Source organism: Mauremys reevesii, linkage group 23, assembly GCF_016161935.1.
Source record: "Mauremys reevesii isolate NIE-2019 linkage group 23, ASM1616193v1, whole genome shotgun sequence".
In the NCBI taxonomy this organism is placed as follows: domain Eukaryota; kingdom Metazoa; phylum Chordata; order Testudines; family Geoemydidae; genus Mauremys; species Mauremys reevesii.
The window spans coordinates 22,053,541-22,071,396 of NC_052645.1; the positions used below are offsets into that span (position 1 = coordinate 22,053,541).

Below are 17,856 nucleotides of genomic sequence, written 5' to 3' on the forward strand. Positions count from 1 at the left end.
GGGTTAGCAGGGTTCCCCCCTCGCCAGGGGAGCTGGAGCAATTTGTATGGGGGGGGGGGGTTGAGTGCCATTGAACCAAACTGTGAACCCTGTGTATGATGGAAACCACTTCACGCAGGAGTCTCCCTAGTTCCAGAGGTCCCTCTCGCAACTTATGGAGTGGCACTTTGGGGACACCCAGCACCTGGCCGTCGGTCACATCTCAGCCTTAAAACACAAGGGGAGCAGCGGAGAGGAGCCCCTTAGCCTGCCCGAGTGTGTGGGGGTAAGTGGGTCTCTGCATCCCCACCCCATTTCAGTGTGTCTGGGGAAGGGGTATCACGTACCCCACCCTGCTGTGTGTGGGGGAAGGGGGGCTCCTGCACCCTGCCCCAAGGTGTCCCCCAAGGTGTAGGGGGAAGGGGGGCTCCTGCACCCCACCCCAAGGTGTAGGGGGAAGGGGGGCTCCTGCACCCCGCCCCAAGGTGTCCCCCAAGGTGCGGGAGGAAGGGGGGCTCCTGTAGCTCGCCCTGGAGTGGGGACCGGGGGCTTCTCGCCCCGGGGCCTGCCCCGAACCCGCTGGCGGCTCCCGGGCGCGGGGCAGGGCGGGCGCAGGGCGGGCCCTGCTAGGCCGGGCGCGGCGGATGAGGAAACGGCCTCGGCTCCTCCCCGCCCCGCTTCCGCGTTGCCACCTGCCGGCCCGGCCCAGGTATAAAGCGGCGGCCCCGGCCTAGCGCGCCCGGCCCCGCCGCCCATGGACCCTCCGCGGCGCCCCGCGCACAGGCCGGTGAGTCGGGCCGGGCCGGGCCCTTTGCCCCACAGCGTCGGGCGGGCGGCCCCGGGGGGGTCAGAGGGGGAGGCGGCTAGGGGGCTTAACCCCCCCGTTCGCGGCCGGGGCGGTTGGGGGGCAGGTAAGGGGGTTGGGGCTGTGCCCCTTCGCGGCCGGGCAGGGGGTTTAAACCCCCACCCCCTCCCCCGTTCGCGGCCGGGGCGGTTGCGGGGACTAGGGCCGGGCCGGGCAGGGGCTTTAACCCCCCCGTTCGCGGCCGGGGCGGTTGGGGGGCAGGTAAGGGGGCTGGGGCGGTCCCCCCGTTCGCGGCCGGGGCGGTTGGGGGGCAGGTAAGGGGGCCGGGGCGGCTTTAAACCCCCCCCCGTTCGCGGCCGGGGCGGTTGGGGGGGCAGGTAAGGGGGCTGGGGCTGTCCCCCGTTCGCGGCCGGGCTTGGGGTGCGGGGGTGTCTCAGTTTTATGACTTCTGGCCCCACCTGTGATCAGGGCCCCCCCTGGTGCGAGCCCCCCCACAACCCGTCCCTGCCCCCACAGAGTTCGCTGCCGAAATCCAGACCGGGTGCGAGGCGCAGCAGAGGCCGGAGGGGAAGTGACTGGCTCAAGGTCATGCCGCAGGGCCCTGGCAGAGGGGCACTAAAACCCAGGTTTCCTGCATCCCAGTCCAGTGCCCTGTTTGCTGGCCCGGGCTGGCGGGGCGACGGGCAGCACCCCAGGGTTTCTGTTAGACGCCCGGAAGACGATCGGTGTGTACCCTGTGTGTGTCTCCTGCATTTCTGTCCATGAAGTAGGAATGCACAGGCCTGAAACAAGAATCTGAGAGTAGGTGGAAATGAGATCATTGTACAAAAGCTTGAGGCCACAGTTGAGCACAGGTGCTGTATCCTAGTGTCATAGTAGCTAAGGGGCGGTAGGTGTGCCCCCATTGGAAGGGTGGAACACAGACAAGGTGGTTGCATAGTCTGAGCACAGGACCAGGAATCTGCAGCCCAAATCCATATCTGTCATTGACCCTCTCGCTCCATGACTTTGCACAAGCTGCTTTGCCTTAGTCTCAGTTTTCCCATCTGTACAAGGATTAATAACTGACCCTACCTCATAGGGATGTTTGTGGGGCTTAATCAGTTAACATTTGTAGGGCACTTTGAAGGTGAAAAGTGCTATATATGTGCTAAGAGTGATGTTGCACATCCCAGGATCCTTATTACAAAAGCCGTAAGAAACGTGACCATTTTAATAAGTGCATCTGATGTGCTATAGGAAGGTGATACCCTATTTTGACAAACGCTGAATTAAACTGAGTGCAAACAATCTGCATGTTAACAAGGTGTAGGGGGTGGGATTTCTAAAGATTTCTCAATTCTTGTGATATGCCTTGGAAACATAAACATGAAGTATCAATAAAAGGATTTCCAGAGTTCTTGAGTCTCTGAGCCACAGAGAAGAATTTGAAGAATGTTAGTGTGGAAACAGTTCCTGCATTTCCTTTATTTTAGATCAAGTCTTTAGGAGTTAACAATCACTATATTGATTCACAGATACTGGGTGTGAATGAAAAACAGAACTTGCCTGAGGAAAATTATGAACTTGGACAGTATACCTTCTGCTCTGGGTTTTCCCAGCTGGAGTGAGATGCTTCCTGTTGACAAATATTAAGTTACTCAAGTTGACAAAAGGATGAGCTCCAGAGATACATCTGAAAACGATCACCTCAACTTGAACTGCGTGCTTCCTGCCAAGGGACAGAACCCAACAGAGTGTGAGCTGCTCAGCATGGTGGATGTGATACCCCGAGCAGCACAGGAAAGGCTCAGGATTTCGGAGCAGGACCTCATGGACAGTGCTGAGATGCAAATGAAAGTGGACTTCTTCCGCAAACTGGGCTACTCATCAGAAGAGATCTATATCGTCCTCCAAAAACTGGGCTTAAATGCTGACACCAATACAGTCCTTGGGGAGCTTGTGAAGCATGGTGCTGCAGCTGCTGACAGAGAGACTACTGACCCCCCACAGGAGGTCCTAGAAGCCCCATTGGTGCCTCGTGGGGGACTTGCCAACAAAACCCCTGCACCTGTGCCTCCGTTGGAGGAAAAGGAAGGCAATAACTTAAAACCCATTGTTATTGATGGAAGCAATGTGGCAATGAGGTATGTTGGTCCCCTTAAATGGGAAAAGTGTCGTCTTGTCTTTATAATTTAATCTGATGCCAGCTATGCTAAAATTAATTTATTTACATTTCTTAAGGTGTTTTGGTTTTGGGGAATTGAGTGCTTGTGAAAGGTACCAGGTTAAAAACTCTGGAAGCCTCCAAGTTCTCCACAAACATGAGGTCAGGCTGGGTTTTGATAGAGCAGTCTCACCAACATGTATCATTCCTCCACCTAGAAGGGCAACATATACAAATGTGAGGTTCAGTCTGTCTTAATGGCGCATTCAGTCCTTGGTTTGTCTGCTGTGACTTCCCACCAGGGCGTGAATGAGGGGGACTTTTATGCCCTCTGGGAATTTTGGACTTGCTTCATATGAAATGCTGAAGTTCTTGTGTCTAAACTAGCAAGCAGAAGTGAAATCCCCGATGTGTAGTCCTGTTACCTAATTACTGTACGTAAGCGCCAAAATCAGGAAGTTGCTTAACAAATAATTTTTTCAGGGTTAATTAGAAGAGGCTGTCACTTTGAGTAAAGCGGCATCTCTGGTCTAGTTTCCACAACATTTTGGTTAAATCTCATGGCAGATATGCAGGTTGGGTGGAGGAAAAGGAGGACAGATTTCCAGTTTAGAATGATACGGGTGCCCCAGTTCTGCAGCATCATTGACAGCTGTGAATATGGAGGCAAGATGATGACTCATCTGCAGATCTCTCATACCATCTGTTGCGAGAGCCTGCCCTCTTTTTATCGGCAATCTGATCAAGAGATCATCTGGGGTACCACGTGTATTGGCCAGATTCAGCTCTGGCCCAGGCTAGATTAAAAGTTTTCAGCCTCGTTTTGCCCCCTAAGAATGGTAAAGTGGATTTGGGGGGGGGAAGTGGGGGGATATGAGGAAGGCTCCCCTTTAGTGAACTCTTTTTGAACATACAGTATACTTAGCTCTAGATTTAAAAAAAAAATCAACAAAAAAAATCAAGTCCTGTGGAACCTGTTGGAGAGGATAATACACTCGGACTTCAAATCTTATTCTGCCACTTCAATTCAAATACAGGTTTCCTTCAGTTTATATTTGATTGTCTTAATCTCTCTTGTAATGAGAAGATACATGCTGGTGCACACAGAACTACTCTAGAAGGTTTACCTAGGGTAGAGGAAAGTCCTTTATGGAGACTGCCTTACAGGTGTGGGTTTTTTCCCCCCCAAGTCATGATTGGAGGTATGGCTGAGTAAGGTTGTATGAGGAAGGAAGGAAGGGGAACACCCTATCTCCTGACCGTATAACAGATCTGAGAGCCAAGGCCCAACTTAGCCAGTATGATCAGGAAATATTGTGTTTGCCTCTGATGTGCGCACTGACCTACCAGACTTTATAGCCAGTGGACTTAACCTGGAAGTGTGTGTAGGAGAGAGATTGGCCCCTTTCCATTAATAATTGTTTCTCCAACAAAGCTGCATTTCCCAGCATAGTGTGTTAATGTGAGAAAAGACCTTATTTTAAGAGATGTGCTAGTGGATAGTGTTAATTTCATTGCAGAAACCTTTAACTCTGAATGTATTAGCTCATGCAGACAAAGTATTAGGCTCTTACCTCTGGATACTCTTCCATCAAGCCACCACAAGCAAAGGCGAGTGCATGGCAGATGTGGTCACGGGCAGACCAGGTGTGCGGTGACTAGTCTCCTTGATTTGCGACTGTGGCGAAATATATCTGTTCAGCACTTGTATTACATGAAATAACTGCAGAAAAGAATTGGCCCGCTTGTCCATTTCAGAGTTAGTGGGATTTCTTGACCTCCCTAATGCAGAAGGCCCAACCCCTCTGGTGCTATGTTGAGGAAGGAGGAGTTAAAACACATTCCAGGGAGTGAGGCATCCAGCATAAGTATGATCTGGTAGTTTGTTTTTTTTTCAGTATCATACCTGTAGTTGCCTCCTCTTCAGGGGAGTAGTTGATTTACATATCCAGGCTTATGCCTGCTTTGTTGCATTAACCAATGCTTTTTCCCCCATTAGAAACATGCCACTTGTTATGACAAAACTTTAGGGTGAAAGGTTCCAAAGTAAATACTGTTTGATTCTGTTCTTCTAAATATTTGTTATGATATATTTGAGAAAACTTGTCAGGACAGAATCTGTCCCTCTGGAAATGTCTGTCTTGGTTTCTCTTTTTCTGTACTTATAACACTTGATCTTTAGGTGCCATTTAAAGGAAGAACCTTTCTCCTCTGGTTCCTGTAAAGATGTAGTAATACTGTAGCTGGAACAAAGTTTAATGTTTGCAAAGCAATCAGGGTCTGTGTGTGTCTGTGTGTGGTTTTTTTTAAGCCGTTTACCAGGAGGGGAATTCCATTCTGAAACTTCCTGTATTAATGGTGTATAATGTTCCCTGGTGATTCACTTGCACAATGAGCAGCAGGCCTCTCTCTGTGTACGGCTCTCAACACCATATGCAAATCTCAGTGGAAATTAGCTTCTACTTCCTTCTAAGGGAATTTCTCAGTAGTTGCCAAATCAGATCAGCCCATTTGACCACTTTCATTACGGACTCTGACTTGTTAGCTGGGACTCCAGAAACCTGAATGCATGGTTTTCATTTACTCTTTCAGGAACTGTGGTGGTAAATGTCTGGGTATCTTTCAACTCCTATTGGTTTTGTAAAAACTCCTTTTTGAGTATGTTTCTTCTGATCACTGATGGAAGGTAATTGAACTTTGGGAGCTTACTATTTTAAAACATTCTCAATGAGCTTTTAAAGATAGCTTCCAGGCAGCAGTGCTGTCCCTGGGGTACAGTAAACATCTGCATTTGTTTTGAAGGGGGGGCGACAAAACAAACCTAGGTAGATGTTCAATTCCCCTGTTTATCTTCATATCCAAATAAGCCTTGCAACAGTCTCAAATTGGTCTGTGGCTTAAATCTTACACATGCAGTAAAACTATTTTTTTTTTTAATTTCCTGTTTGCAGTGTAGTTGTAGCCATGGTGGTCCAAGGACATTAGAGAGAGAACATGGGTGAGGTAATATCTGTTATTGGATCAGCTTCTGTTGGCGAACAAGACAAGCTTTGAGCTTACATAGAGCTCTTCTTCAGTGGGAAAGGTACTCAGAGGGTAGGTCTACACTGCAGTGTAAGCCTAGGGTTCATAGAACTTGAGTTAGCAGACCCTGGGCTTGTTAATCTACAGTTTGAGAATCTACACTCATTTGTAACTTCAGGTTAGGAATCACTGAACCCTGGGTCCTAACCTGGGGCTCCAGCACTTACGCTGCATTACGTGGGTCTGAGCCCATATCCTGCGCACTCACAAAATGAGGATACTCTAACCCAGGGGTCGGCAACTTTTCAGAAGTGCTGTGCCGAGTCTTCATTTATTCACTCTAATTTAAGGTTTTGCGTGCCAGTTATACATTTTAACCTTTTTAGAAGGTCTCTTTCTATAAGTCTATAATATAGAACTAAACTATTGTTGTATGTAAAGTAAATAAGGTTTCAAAATGTTTAGAAGTTTCATTTAAAATTTAAATTAAAATGCAGAGCCCCCCGGACCAGTGGCCAGGACCCAGGCAGGGTGAGTGCCACTGAACATCAGCTCGCGAGCCGCCTTCGGCCCACGTGCCATGGGTTGCCTACCCCTGCTCTAGCCCTTTGTTCATGGTGCAGTGTGGGGAAACTTGACTCTGAAGAGGGCAAATAAAGTTGGCCTGTGGGATTGAGGGAGACTTGTAGCATACTCCCAGAACATGAGTCCAGTTAGGCTGCATCTGCAATAGGGCTTGAACCCTGGGTCCTGGCTTAACTCAGACTCACACCCTCCAGCCCTTGGCTCAGACCAAGGATCCCCTGGATTAACACAATTTGTATGTAGACAGAAGAGGGGTTAGGCTCAAGCCTGGGCTTACTTTGCAGTGTAAACATACCCAGAGTGTTACAGCTAAATACAAGGTGGAACAGATTCCTTAGAATAAGGAGTAAACTGCCCACTTGAATGGTCTCTTACAGTGTTAACACTTCTGCAGTCATAGAACCCTCCCCCAACACACCTTTCAAGATCCGTGGGTCCCACAGGTGCCTATCACATGGGGTGTACCTCATCCAGTGCACCATGTGCCCCAATAACTATGTGAGTGAAACCACACAATCACTATGCTCTCGAATGAACTCTCTCTGAAAAATAAGACAATCACCCAATCACCCACAGATGGAGCACTCTTCACAAAACGATGACTCCATATCTGACCTCTCAGCCCTCGTCCTCGAAGGAAACCTGCACAACACCTTCAAAAGACAAGGCTGGGAGTTTAAAGTCATAACGCTGCTAGAAACTAAAAATCATGGACTCCGTAAAGATTCTGGATTTATGGCTCATTATAACAATCGATAACCCGCTGACCCTTCCTTGTCCTACTACTGTTAATTGCTCACTTCACCTTGAATGGTCTCTTAAAACATGTTAGCCCCTTATGCTAAACAATTTGTACCACTTTGTATTTAGGGGGGGATGCTCTGGGTATCTTTTCCAGACTTGAAGGAGAGCTCTGTGTAGCTCGAAAGCTTGCGTCTCTCACAAACAGAAGTTACTCCCCCAGCTTGGCTCTTTTTTTTCCCTACGGAATGAAGGACCCATTTTGATTAAACTGATAATTCCATATACCAGTAATATAGAAATATCATTTCAAATCTGTGTCCATGTAGAACCAATTCAAATGATGATGGTTCTATAATCTGTAAAATACCCTGAAGCTGGGAGCTGAAGGAGAAAGAATAGTAATTCTTGGTCCCGCAGCAGTGAAAGTTCTGCCCGGTCAGGTACTCGTTTGACTCCCATGACTGGAGTATCTGAGCATGTCTTCAGTTGTATTATAATATATTCTCTGTTTCATAAGCTTTAAAAAATTATTTCTAGGCTGGGGTTTGGCTCAGTGAGGAAGTGAACTTTGGATGGTGTTGGGTTTCTTTAAATCCTTCTACAATAGAACCTCAGAGTTATGAACACCTCAGGAATAGAGATGGTTCATAATGCTGAACAAAATGTTATGGTGGTTCTTTCAAAAGTTTACAACTGAACATTGACTTAATACAGCTTTGAAACTTTGTTATGCGGAAGAAAAATGCTTCTTTCCCATTATTTTTTTTAGTTTACATTTAACACAGTACTGTGCTGTATTTGTGTGTTTTGTCTCTGCTGCTGCCTGTGTAATTCCAGTTCCAAATGAGGTGTGCGATTAACTGGTCAGTTTGTAACTTTGGTGTTCTACTGTATTCTAAAAGACAAAGTAGAAGTTGTGTGTTGTTGCTGTGGCAGTGGGTGGGAAGAAAACATGCCTAAGTTATTTAATTTAGAAAGTGGCTGCTCCATGTGTTGGGTTTTTTCATGCAAATTCATAGGGATTTAAAAAAAAAATCACTCTTATTTCATCAAAGCGACTAAACTGGCAAAAGCCACAAAATACCATGTTTAGGCTTGTAATAGGAGCCCTGTTGAGCTACATGCCATTTTTAAAAAATCTATTGTTGGGGAAAGAACATAGGTGCCGTTTTCTACTTTACTCACAAAAAAGCTAAGAATTTGGATAATGAGCCCTCTGCTTTCACTTCATAAGACCCTAGCAAGAGGATCCAGAGGCCAAAACCCTAGTGCCTTTGGTATTTTTCACCCTACATATTGCTTACATTAATGTAAAGGTTTCTGGCATTTAACTGTTTTTCAGAGAAACAAATAGTCTCTTTGAACATAGGTACTTCTGACGTTGTTACCCAAAGAGCTCAAGGGCAGGGTTCAGGAATATAGCATGCAATGGCTAATACAAGGACAGTTGTGTCGAAAGCTTTTTCCACAGAGCATTTGCTTCTGTATGTTTTATGGGGGATGTTTTTACACCCACATGCACCACCAAAAAGATGCCCCCTCTCATGTCTGTGCTTCAGCTTTTTCCAGTTATCTGACTTCATTTAATTATACTGTACCTGCTTTATGCCTCAACACTGCAAACGCTGACTGACTATGTAGTGCTGCCTACTGTGAGGAGACAGTGAGATTACTCATTACTCTGGTTGGCCAAGAGTTTGCCAGATCAGTCTCTAAGACTGCAGAATGATTTAACATGGTATGGGTCTTGGCTCCCTACAAAAGCAATTTCCCCCTCTTGGTATTGACAGCTCCTCATCAATTATTGGGAGTGTACCACATACACCCTGATTGAATTGGCCCTGTCAAAACTGGTTCTCCACTTGTCAGCTAACGCCCTTCTCTTCATGTGTCAGTATATTTATGCCTGCATCTCTAATTTTTACTCCATACATCTGAAGGAGTAGCTTTTTACCCATGAAAGCTTATGCCCAAATAAATCTGTTAACCTTTAAGGTGCCACCAGACTCCTCGTTGTTCTTGCGATCTATGTACCTTGGTATTGTCATAAGCCATTCTGAACCTGTGATGGTGGTATAAATAAGTAGGCGCCCATTGCTTTTCCCACATAAGAACTTTCACCTTTAAAAATTGTGCTAAGACTTGCAGGCAATACTCACAGATAATACTAATCATGTTTGTGTTACCTTACATTTATATAGCATCTTTTGTTATGAAGGCTCCCCAAGCAGTTTTGAACCAGGAATATCTTCAGTGAAAAGCAGCAGCCTCTGACGTGGAATGTGACATTTCTTTATTGGCACATGTTAACGTTATGCTACGGTCTAGGACAGGAAACAAATCTTGTTCTCTGAAACTGCAAGGGAACTTAAGTAGGCACCATGTAATTACCTAAATTAGAATTTGGCAAGGATACAAGAGTTACAGCCCTGGTTCTTGTGAAAAGTGATGTGACATGAATGCTCTTCAGAGAACACCAACATGAGCAGTTGCCTTTCATGTGTTTTCTTTGGGTATCTGGGTCCCAGATCACAGACTGTATTTATGATAGTGGATCACAAGATGGCCTAATGGAAACTGGCCAGCTAGAATACATGAGTTTGTGTAACAAAATGAACTAGGTTCAAGGGTAGGCAGTTGTCCACCACCCAAGAGATAGGAGACCAGGTTCTTTGTACGCTAATATGCTGCTGCATTTCTTTGTTCCCTTGGTAATGCACTTCTTAATGTAGTTCTTATTTGTTTCAAAAATACTTGACTCTGAACATAGCCTTCCAGAGAATCTTTTACCTACTGAAGGGAGGGTTGCTTAAACATAAAGCAAGTTCCTTGAAGTCTGAAGGATTCTTGACTTTGCATGGACCATAATCTAATTATTTTGCATTGTGGATATTAATATTTTTAGAAATGTAATATGAATTTTTGTTTAAGTGGGTAGTGAGGGGAAATCGATTCTCTTGAAGAGTGACTCCCCCTTCATACTCTTCAGTGTAACATTCATGGTCTCTGAAAGTCACCCTAAAGTAAATACTACCTACAGCCCTGATCTGTCACTACTGTGAAACTAGTAACTTGGAAACAGTTGATAATATTTCTAGTTAATGTGCAACATAAGCACTGATAACATTGTGAATACTGGAACCTGCAAAGAAATTACCACCAGCCATTTGTTGTATAGAAACTCTCCAGAGACTTACTGATCTGACTTAATTGACCATTCAGTAGGAAGGATTGTGTTGTACTAGCAACTAACCTCTGATACTTGTGATTGCCCTTTTCTTCTAGTAGAATTTTTCCTTCTCTTGATTCTCTAACAGGCCAGTGGGATATACAGAATTTGTTAGGGACTTTCAGGTTTTAAGCTGCTATTTCAAAAACGCAGTGTAGTCACAGGTAGTCTCTCCACGTACTGGGCTCTGTATAATGAGGAGAGGATCTGTTCTTCAACAAAGATCATCTGTAAAGATGAGTAACACATTTTTTGTATGACGTAAAGCAAAAGGAAAAAGACTTGTCTATACTGCATCCGTTTGCCCAATATAGCTAGATTGGTGACCGCGCCTAGTGTGAACAAAGTTGTAGTGGCAAGAGTCCTTTTGCTGGTATCGATTGCTTACCCCAGCTCTCCAAGCAAAATGAAGCTATACTGCAAACGGACTTTTTTCTGCCGGCATAACTGCACTTACACTAGGAGGTTTTGCCAGTAGTGCTCTGTTGGCTATGGGTGTGATTTCCCTCTTCTTTCCTCTCTCCCCTCCCACCCCCGACATAGCTATGCCAGCAAAACTGAAATGTAACTCGAGAGTCTAAATATAGATTTGAGTGCCTAATTGTAAACAAATGGGCCCCGGTTTCAGAGGTGCTAAAAATTGATGACAGTTGTGGGTGCTCTGTGCGCCTGAGGATTTGTGGGTATTGCAGCTTTAGAATAGCTTAAGACAGAACTACTGGTGCCCTCTACCTCTTTTAATGTATTGCAATACATGTACGAATTCAGCATCTGTAGAGTAACAGGATACCAGGTCTACAAAAGTACCACCTTGAAAAGAATGTCTAAAACACTGGCTCTGCTTGCTTAGTATTGGACTGTCTGACTCGTGTGCTGTCTGTGAATACGCAAAAGTACATTGTATCTGAATACTGAAAACAAGGTCCTCTTCAATCCTCTTTAATGCAGCCATGGAAATAAAGAAGTGTTCTCCTGCCGAGGTATCCTGCTGGCCGTTCACTGGTTTTGGGACAGAGGACACCTAGATATCACAGTCTTTGTGCCATCCTGGAGAAAAGAACAGCCAAGACCGGATGTGCCCATCACAGGTGTGGAACTCTAAAGCTTCCAACTGTAGCATTTTAATAAGCCTGCCAAGGTCCTTTTGGCCAGTAAGCTCCTAGGTAGTGAATGGAAAATAAGAGCACTAGAAACTTAACCAAGCTTCTGACCAGTGAGATTTCAAGTCCCTAACCTCCCTAAGCAAGTTCTTGCTCAGATAAGGTAACTGAGTTCAAAGAACATAACTAACTTTATTCCAAAATGCTTCCTTATTCCTGAGGTTTACTCACTTGATGTGTTACCTTTTCTTATCTCCAGAATTCATTTTTTCCTCTTGTAAATGGCCATACCGCACACCTGTATGAAATGTTAACAGACAAGCAGCTTGGTAGAATATAGCAGGATGGGGATCTATTCAGATGGGTCCGGGTGGTGGTGATTGCTGTTCTGAGTTTCCAAGCAACTGAGGTTTGAGGTGTTCCTAAGTCAGTATTTCAGCTCTGACAAGAAATCCATACATAAGTCAGCCTGACCCCTTGCATCCAAGGCATGCTTTGGCCTTGCCTAATTGCTCTGCTTGTTGTAGGTTGAAGAAAACATGGGGGCTGGAGTTTCATTGTACTACAGCAGCATCTGCATGTCCCAATAAAATCAGGATCTCCCTGTGCTGTAGAAACACATGGGAGGAGTCAGTCCGTGCCTCAGAGCTTACAAACGACGCAGACAGCATAGCTAACGTGTGCAAGTCAAGGAAGAATCATTGTTCCCATTTTACAGATAAGGGATGGAGGCACAGAGAGACTAAGTTACTTGCCCAGGATCACAGCAGTTATTTCTGGCTGTGCCACAGACTGAACCCAGACCTTCAGAGTCCCAGTCCAGTCCCTTAGCCAGAAGACAGTCTTGGTCTGTGTTAAATTTAGTTTGGTTCAGTGCCCGTGAGAGGGATGCTGAGTGAGGAAATTGAAAAACTTCCTAAAAATTGGAAAGATTTTAACAGTAGCAGTCTGTGCAGGACAGAGAGTAACTGAAATGTTAAAGCAGCCTTGGGCCTGATGCTGTGCCCCTTTGGAACCAGCTGGACTCTGCATGTTCATAGCTAGTTATTTTTTTCCTGTAAACATTACACTTGACTTTCTTGGCATTTGTTGCCTGGAAATGATACCAGGCTGTGTGGGCTTGTGTGTGTTTATGCCACGTTTTTATGGTTGTTTGTTCCAGACCAGCACATTCTCCGTGAACTTGAAAAGAAGAAAATTCTGGTCTTCACTCCTTCCAGGAGGGTTGGAGGCAAACGCGTTGTCTGTTATGATGACCGCTTCATTGTGAAACTGGCATATGAGTCTGATGGCATCGTGGTTTCCAACGACACTTACCGTGACCTGCAGAATGAGCGTCCGGAATGGAAGAAGTTCATTGAGGAGCGCTTGCTGATGTATTCCTTTGTTAATGACAAGTATGTTCCTGTTCCCCAGTTGCTTAAAAACAATACAGCAGTTTTAAGTGACCATTGATTAATAGAAGGTCAGTGGCATCTTAGTGTTAGGAGGAGATGACCTGTAAAGAGAGGCTGGAAAGGTGAGTGTCAAACACAGGGTAAAGCAAGTGATTTAAGGTATTTGAGAGGAAGTGACTCAGTGCTTCGTAGGTGGAACAGCTCCTCCCAATCGGCAGCAAGTCACAGGGAGGGCACAAGGAAAAGGCTAAGAGTGGCTCTGACTGCACTTGGCTTGCTTGGAGCCAGGAGCTCCTCCCTGCTGACATTCCTGAGCGGCCCTGGCACTGGTACAGAGCATTCGCTTCCTCTGTGTTACGAATGGGGAAACGATCAGCTGGCCCAGCCTGCTGACAGCGGAGCACAGGATTGGCGTGACCAGCAGTGCGGGGGAGGCAGCCTGCTGTGCTCTGCTCCTGGGGCAAGAGGCCTCTTGCAACAATCTCAATCAAATCCTTCTCTAGTTTACTGAGAAGTACTGATGGGCAGCAGCCCTTCTCCGTATGGCCAGTGAACAGGTCAGCCTGCCATGGGTTAAGAGAAACTTTTCTTCCAAGTGTGTCTAGAGGAATTGTCTGACTCATTCACTCCTGTGGCCGTGCCAAGGCTTGTTTCTTGGCTGGCATGGGGAGGGATTCGCAGGTGTGGGTAATTTTTAATCCTCGTGAGAGATTGAAACCTTGGCCCAGAAAAGTGGTTGCTCCCGGCTGATGCTTATTATCTTCCTTTAGGTTTATGCCTCCCGATGACCCCTTAGGGCGGCATGGCCCCAGCCTGGAGAACTTCCTCAGAAAGAAACCGTTGGTGCCAGAACACAAGAAACAGCAGTGCCCTTACGGTAAGACTAGCCTCGTAGGCTTGAGGGCAGCAGTGTCTGTACAGAGTGAACTGTACACACTTGGTGAATTGCAGCAGGTCACCCTATGTTCTGCCTTTTCCTTGCAGGGAAGAAATGCACTTATGGGATTAAGTGTAAATTCTATCACCCCGAAAGGATCAACCAGCCACAGCGCTCTGTAGCTGATGAACTACGGGCCAATGCAAGGCTGTCCCCAACCAGAAGCCCCACCAGCACTGCCAAAGAGGAGAAAAAGAGCAGGAGACCTTCCCAGGCAGAGCTCCTCTGCTCTGTGTCCACAGACAGCGACAAAGGCTCTGGGCAGAAGGTCTCCATGGAGAGGAAAAGCTCAGCCCAAAAAGCAAAACCTAGTGACAGTCCCCTCCTAATCCAGGGGGATTGTGCCTTGGGCAGTGTCCCCTCTAACAATGGCAGCTATCGATCTTCTGACTGGTACCAGCACCCTCCTCCTTCTCCCCATATGGACTCTCTCTCTTACATCTCTCAGGAGCATCTTGACTCAGGCATTGGATCCCTTGAGAACCAAATGTCTGAGATGTGGCCTTGCAGATCTACCAGTCACTGTGAGCATTCCCACCCCGAACAGATGGCAGTCTGTAGCTGCAGCAGACAGAGAGCTGTCTACCAGCACTCTCCTAGTGTAGAGCAGGACACTCTTGGCCACTATAAGCACGGCTCTCGCAAATCGGTCTCCTCTGTTACTAACTACTTGCCATATAGTGCTGAGAACCCTCACACGAGGTCCTCTCAGTCTTTCCCAGGCTATGGAGTGCCTGTACATCCAGCAGGTACTGGGCATTATAGCATTCCCAATGAGTATAACACCCCAGCACATCATCTTCGTGAATACTGGTCTGAGCCGTACCAAATGCCTCCCACATCAACACGACCTAGCAACATTAGAGACCCTCACCCTTTGCCGAGAGCCCCAGGGCCAGCGTACAGTGACCACTGCCAGTGGGCCCCGCCAGACCGCTTTGCAGAAGAGCGAGCTAATGTGCACGTGAAACTCTGTGGCATATTCCACCCCCATTTAGTAGATGCTGTGATGAGCCGTTTCCCTCAGCTGTTGGATCCCCAAAGACTAGCTGCTGAAATACTGACATACAAGTCTCAGAACCCAGGGATGTGAGGCAGACAATGTGCTGGAGTCCTGGGAGCAACGTCTCTCCTGTGGACCGCACAGCACAACTGGCACGGCTGCCTCAGTGAGGGTTTTCACCTTCCTCTGAAGTGCCAGGTCCAAGATGAAGGTAGGATACCAGACTCAGTGGGCCAATGGCGTACTCTGGTGTGGCCAATCCTAATACACCTCACAAAACGGCTTGTGAGGAAACTGTCCCATCCTCCCCTAGGGCATATTAGCAGGCATCTGGGGAAAGGAGGTAGATTTTGCCTTTCTCAGGAGCACAGAGCAGGGATTCCCCTGTAGGAGCAGGTGGGTCTCTCCTGCCCATTGAGCTCCTGCAATTGTCAGTTGGGCACTTTGGACCCTGGTTCTTCCCATTAGCCTGCAGCATTCAAAGGCAGCGCAGCACATGGTCAGATGTATGGCACTTCAAGAGAAAGATCTAATGGTTACACTTGAGTGAGTTGGGTCTGTGGGGTTACTCTGAGATGGTGCCTTTTGCAGTAAGTGTCTGTCTGTGTAACTACATGTCGGGAAAGGCTGGAGCCTGTGCTCCTTGTCCAGTCTGCTCCCTAGTTCCTAACTGAGCTGCTTGCCTTGAACTCCCATCGAGTAACTTCATTTTGTCCTTGTGAGGAAGCGGCAGATTGCATTTCTGTATGTGAAAAGCCAGATTCCAGTAGCTGACTCAAGTCCATTTTTATGGCCTTTCCCTTCCCTACCCACCCCTAATAAGTTGGCTTTATGTGGGGCCACTCTTCTGTGAACAGGGCAGCTGTTTCGCCTGCTGCAGGGCTCCCACTAATCAGAAGAGTGAGGCGGTTCAGCTTCTCCACTTGCCTGGAAGGGCCTGGCACTGCACCAAACCTACAGGTGACTCTTGCATTCTGGACTCGAGCCTCGTCTCCTGCACTTTCTCCACCAAAACTACATTCTGTCCCAAAATTCAGAGAGGAGCAGGCTTGTGCTACTCTAAAACAATGGTCTTCCCTTATGCCCGGCCATGGAATCTGTACAGTGCTGCAAGGCCTGGAATGTCTGGGGTGTTACCTCCCCCTTTGTTGTCACCCCACCATAGCTGTGGGGATCAGTAAAACAAAGTGACTAAGGTCCCACTTGGACTTGCACCTTGTGTGTCTGCCCTTTTGCCGCTACAATTTTGATGGGTCCTCCAAATTCTTAGCAATGTTCAGGATTTTCTCTTTGAATTTGCCACACCTACATATTGTTCTCTTCCCACCCCCACAAGCACCCTTCAAATTCCCAAGATATCCAAAGCTGTGTTGTTTTTTTAACAAATTGACCCTCTTCAGTCTGTTTCAGTTAAGGATATCTTTGGTGACTTGTAAATACTGTAACTAAAATTTTAAGATATACAAAAACAAATACTGTAGCAATTGATTCTGGTCCCGGCATTTTATTTAGGGTGCAAAGGAAACTTTCACTTGCAGGCCAGAAGCAGTTGATTTGTTGATACACATTGTATCTGTGTGGTGATTTTTTTTAATTATGTCCGTCTTGTGGTTAAATCAAGGTCCTTCTAAGTGGCAAACCATGAGAGGGAGAACTGAGCACAGGTATGTCTGAGCACCCCACGTCTCCGTGGTGTGTTGGAGGCTGTTCTGTTTGCTGGTTCTTACCACTCAGATTTCCAATGGATGGCCTAGCCAAATTGGCACCATGTGCCATGGAAACCACAAGGACACAGAAACCCTGTATACCTGGTTAATTATGATACATTACAAAACTGTAATGTTTCATGTTAGTAAGCAAAATGCTTCTTAATCTTATGTAACCTGATAACTTTGCATATTTGTAAATTACAGGAAAGATGGTTTTTAATGGTATTGTCCAGAAACTTGCTTGATGATACTATTTTACTTAGTACTGTACTTAACGCAGCCATTATGTGTTAGTGGTGGTTTCTGGAAGAGTTAGCAGCAATATATACTTGTTCTATTGCAGTCAAAAGTCTTAACACTTTTATACTTAAAGCTGACATTTATTGAAACTTGCTGTATCACTTAAATGCCACATGCTCAGCTAGCCATATGGCAGAGGTAGCCCTGTGTATGTCATGGCAAAGTAAGAACTTGCATTACCCAAATAAAAATGGCTAGGTTGAATGGCGAGGTTGTTGAGTCTCTTTTTGATGGCTTTTGGGAAGACTATTTTACAGCTTGGCTGGGATTTTTAAGGAGTGTATCACAATATACTTCAGGAAAGGTGTTTGTGCTGTTAAGACACTGAACTGAGACTTGGGATCTCTGGATTCAATTCCCGGCTCTGACATTCCTGGATGACCTGGAGGAAAATCACTTAATCTCTGCTTTGTCTGTGAAATGGGCATGAGACATCCCTGCCTCAGAGTGTGGGCTAGGCATATGTACTTGTTCGTGGCTGAGAGGCTGGAGACCATGGAAGTGTTGGGATACACCATGGTAACAAATGTGGGGTTGGTCCAAGGGAGTGACACTGCTGGCATGTGGGATTTTAACCAGGCTGTGTGGAGGGAAAGTCGGCTGTAGTGTTTGGCAGCTCTCATAAGTGACAAAAGATGCTACACGGTGTTTTTGTTATTATTTTGGTAGAACTCATGAGGCCTGCTTCTCCTCACCCCGCCTATCAATTGTTGGACAGAACTTAAAAACAAAAAACTGTGTTCTGTTCTGCTTGCTAATTAAAACAGAACACTCAGAGCAAAGATACCAGCGTTGGCTGTCTGCAGCTTTGTGATCTACATAAAGAGATTAATGTAAACAGCTCATCAGAGAGCCGATATCATCTGTTACAGACAAGTACCAGTGCTTAATTTGTAAT

The 17,856-nt window shown here is 46.4% G+C and overlaps 1 protein-coding gene across 2 annotated transcripts; it reads left to right on the top strand.

Moving 5' to 3' along the window:
* Positions 1-678: 678 nt before the first annotated feature.
* On the top strand, positions 679-17,161 carry ZC3H12A (zinc finger CCCH-type containing 12A). Of its 2 annotated transcripts, XM_039511676.1 has the most exons (7): positions 736-766; positions 1,301-1,509; positions 2,302-2,910; positions 11,461-11,600; positions 12,775-13,009; positions 13,780-13,886; positions 13,994-17,161. In XM_039511676.1, the coding sequence occupies exons 3-7, from the start codon at positions 2,441-2,443 to the stop codon at positions 15,037-15,039; spliced, it is 1,998 nt and encodes a 665-aa protein (XP_039367610.1). In that variant the 5' UTR covers positions 736-766; positions 1,301-1,509; positions 2,302-2,440; the 3' UTR covers positions 15,040-17,161. The 2 variants fall into 2 exon arrangements, with proteins under 2 accessions (XP_039367609.1, XP_039367610.1); XM_039511675.1 differs by lacking the exon at positions 1,301-1,509 and having other exon boundaries at positions 679-766.
* Positions 17,162-17,856: the final 695 nt, after the last annotated feature.

Excerpts from the sequence above, each read along its gene's own strand:
- ZC3H12A (XM_039511675.1), top strand. The coding sequence starts at position 2,441 with ATGAGCTCCAGAGATACATCTGAAAACGATCACCTCAACTTGAACTGC. Across the intron at positions 11,601-12,774 it reads ACCGGATGTGCCCATCACAG|ACCAGCACATTCTCCGTGAA; the intron begins GTGTGGAACTCT and ends TGTTTGTTCCAG. Across the intron at positions 13,887-13,993 it reads GAAACAGCAGTGCCCTTACG|GGAAGAAATGCACTTATGGG; the intron begins GTAAGACTAGCC and ends TTTTCCTTGCAG.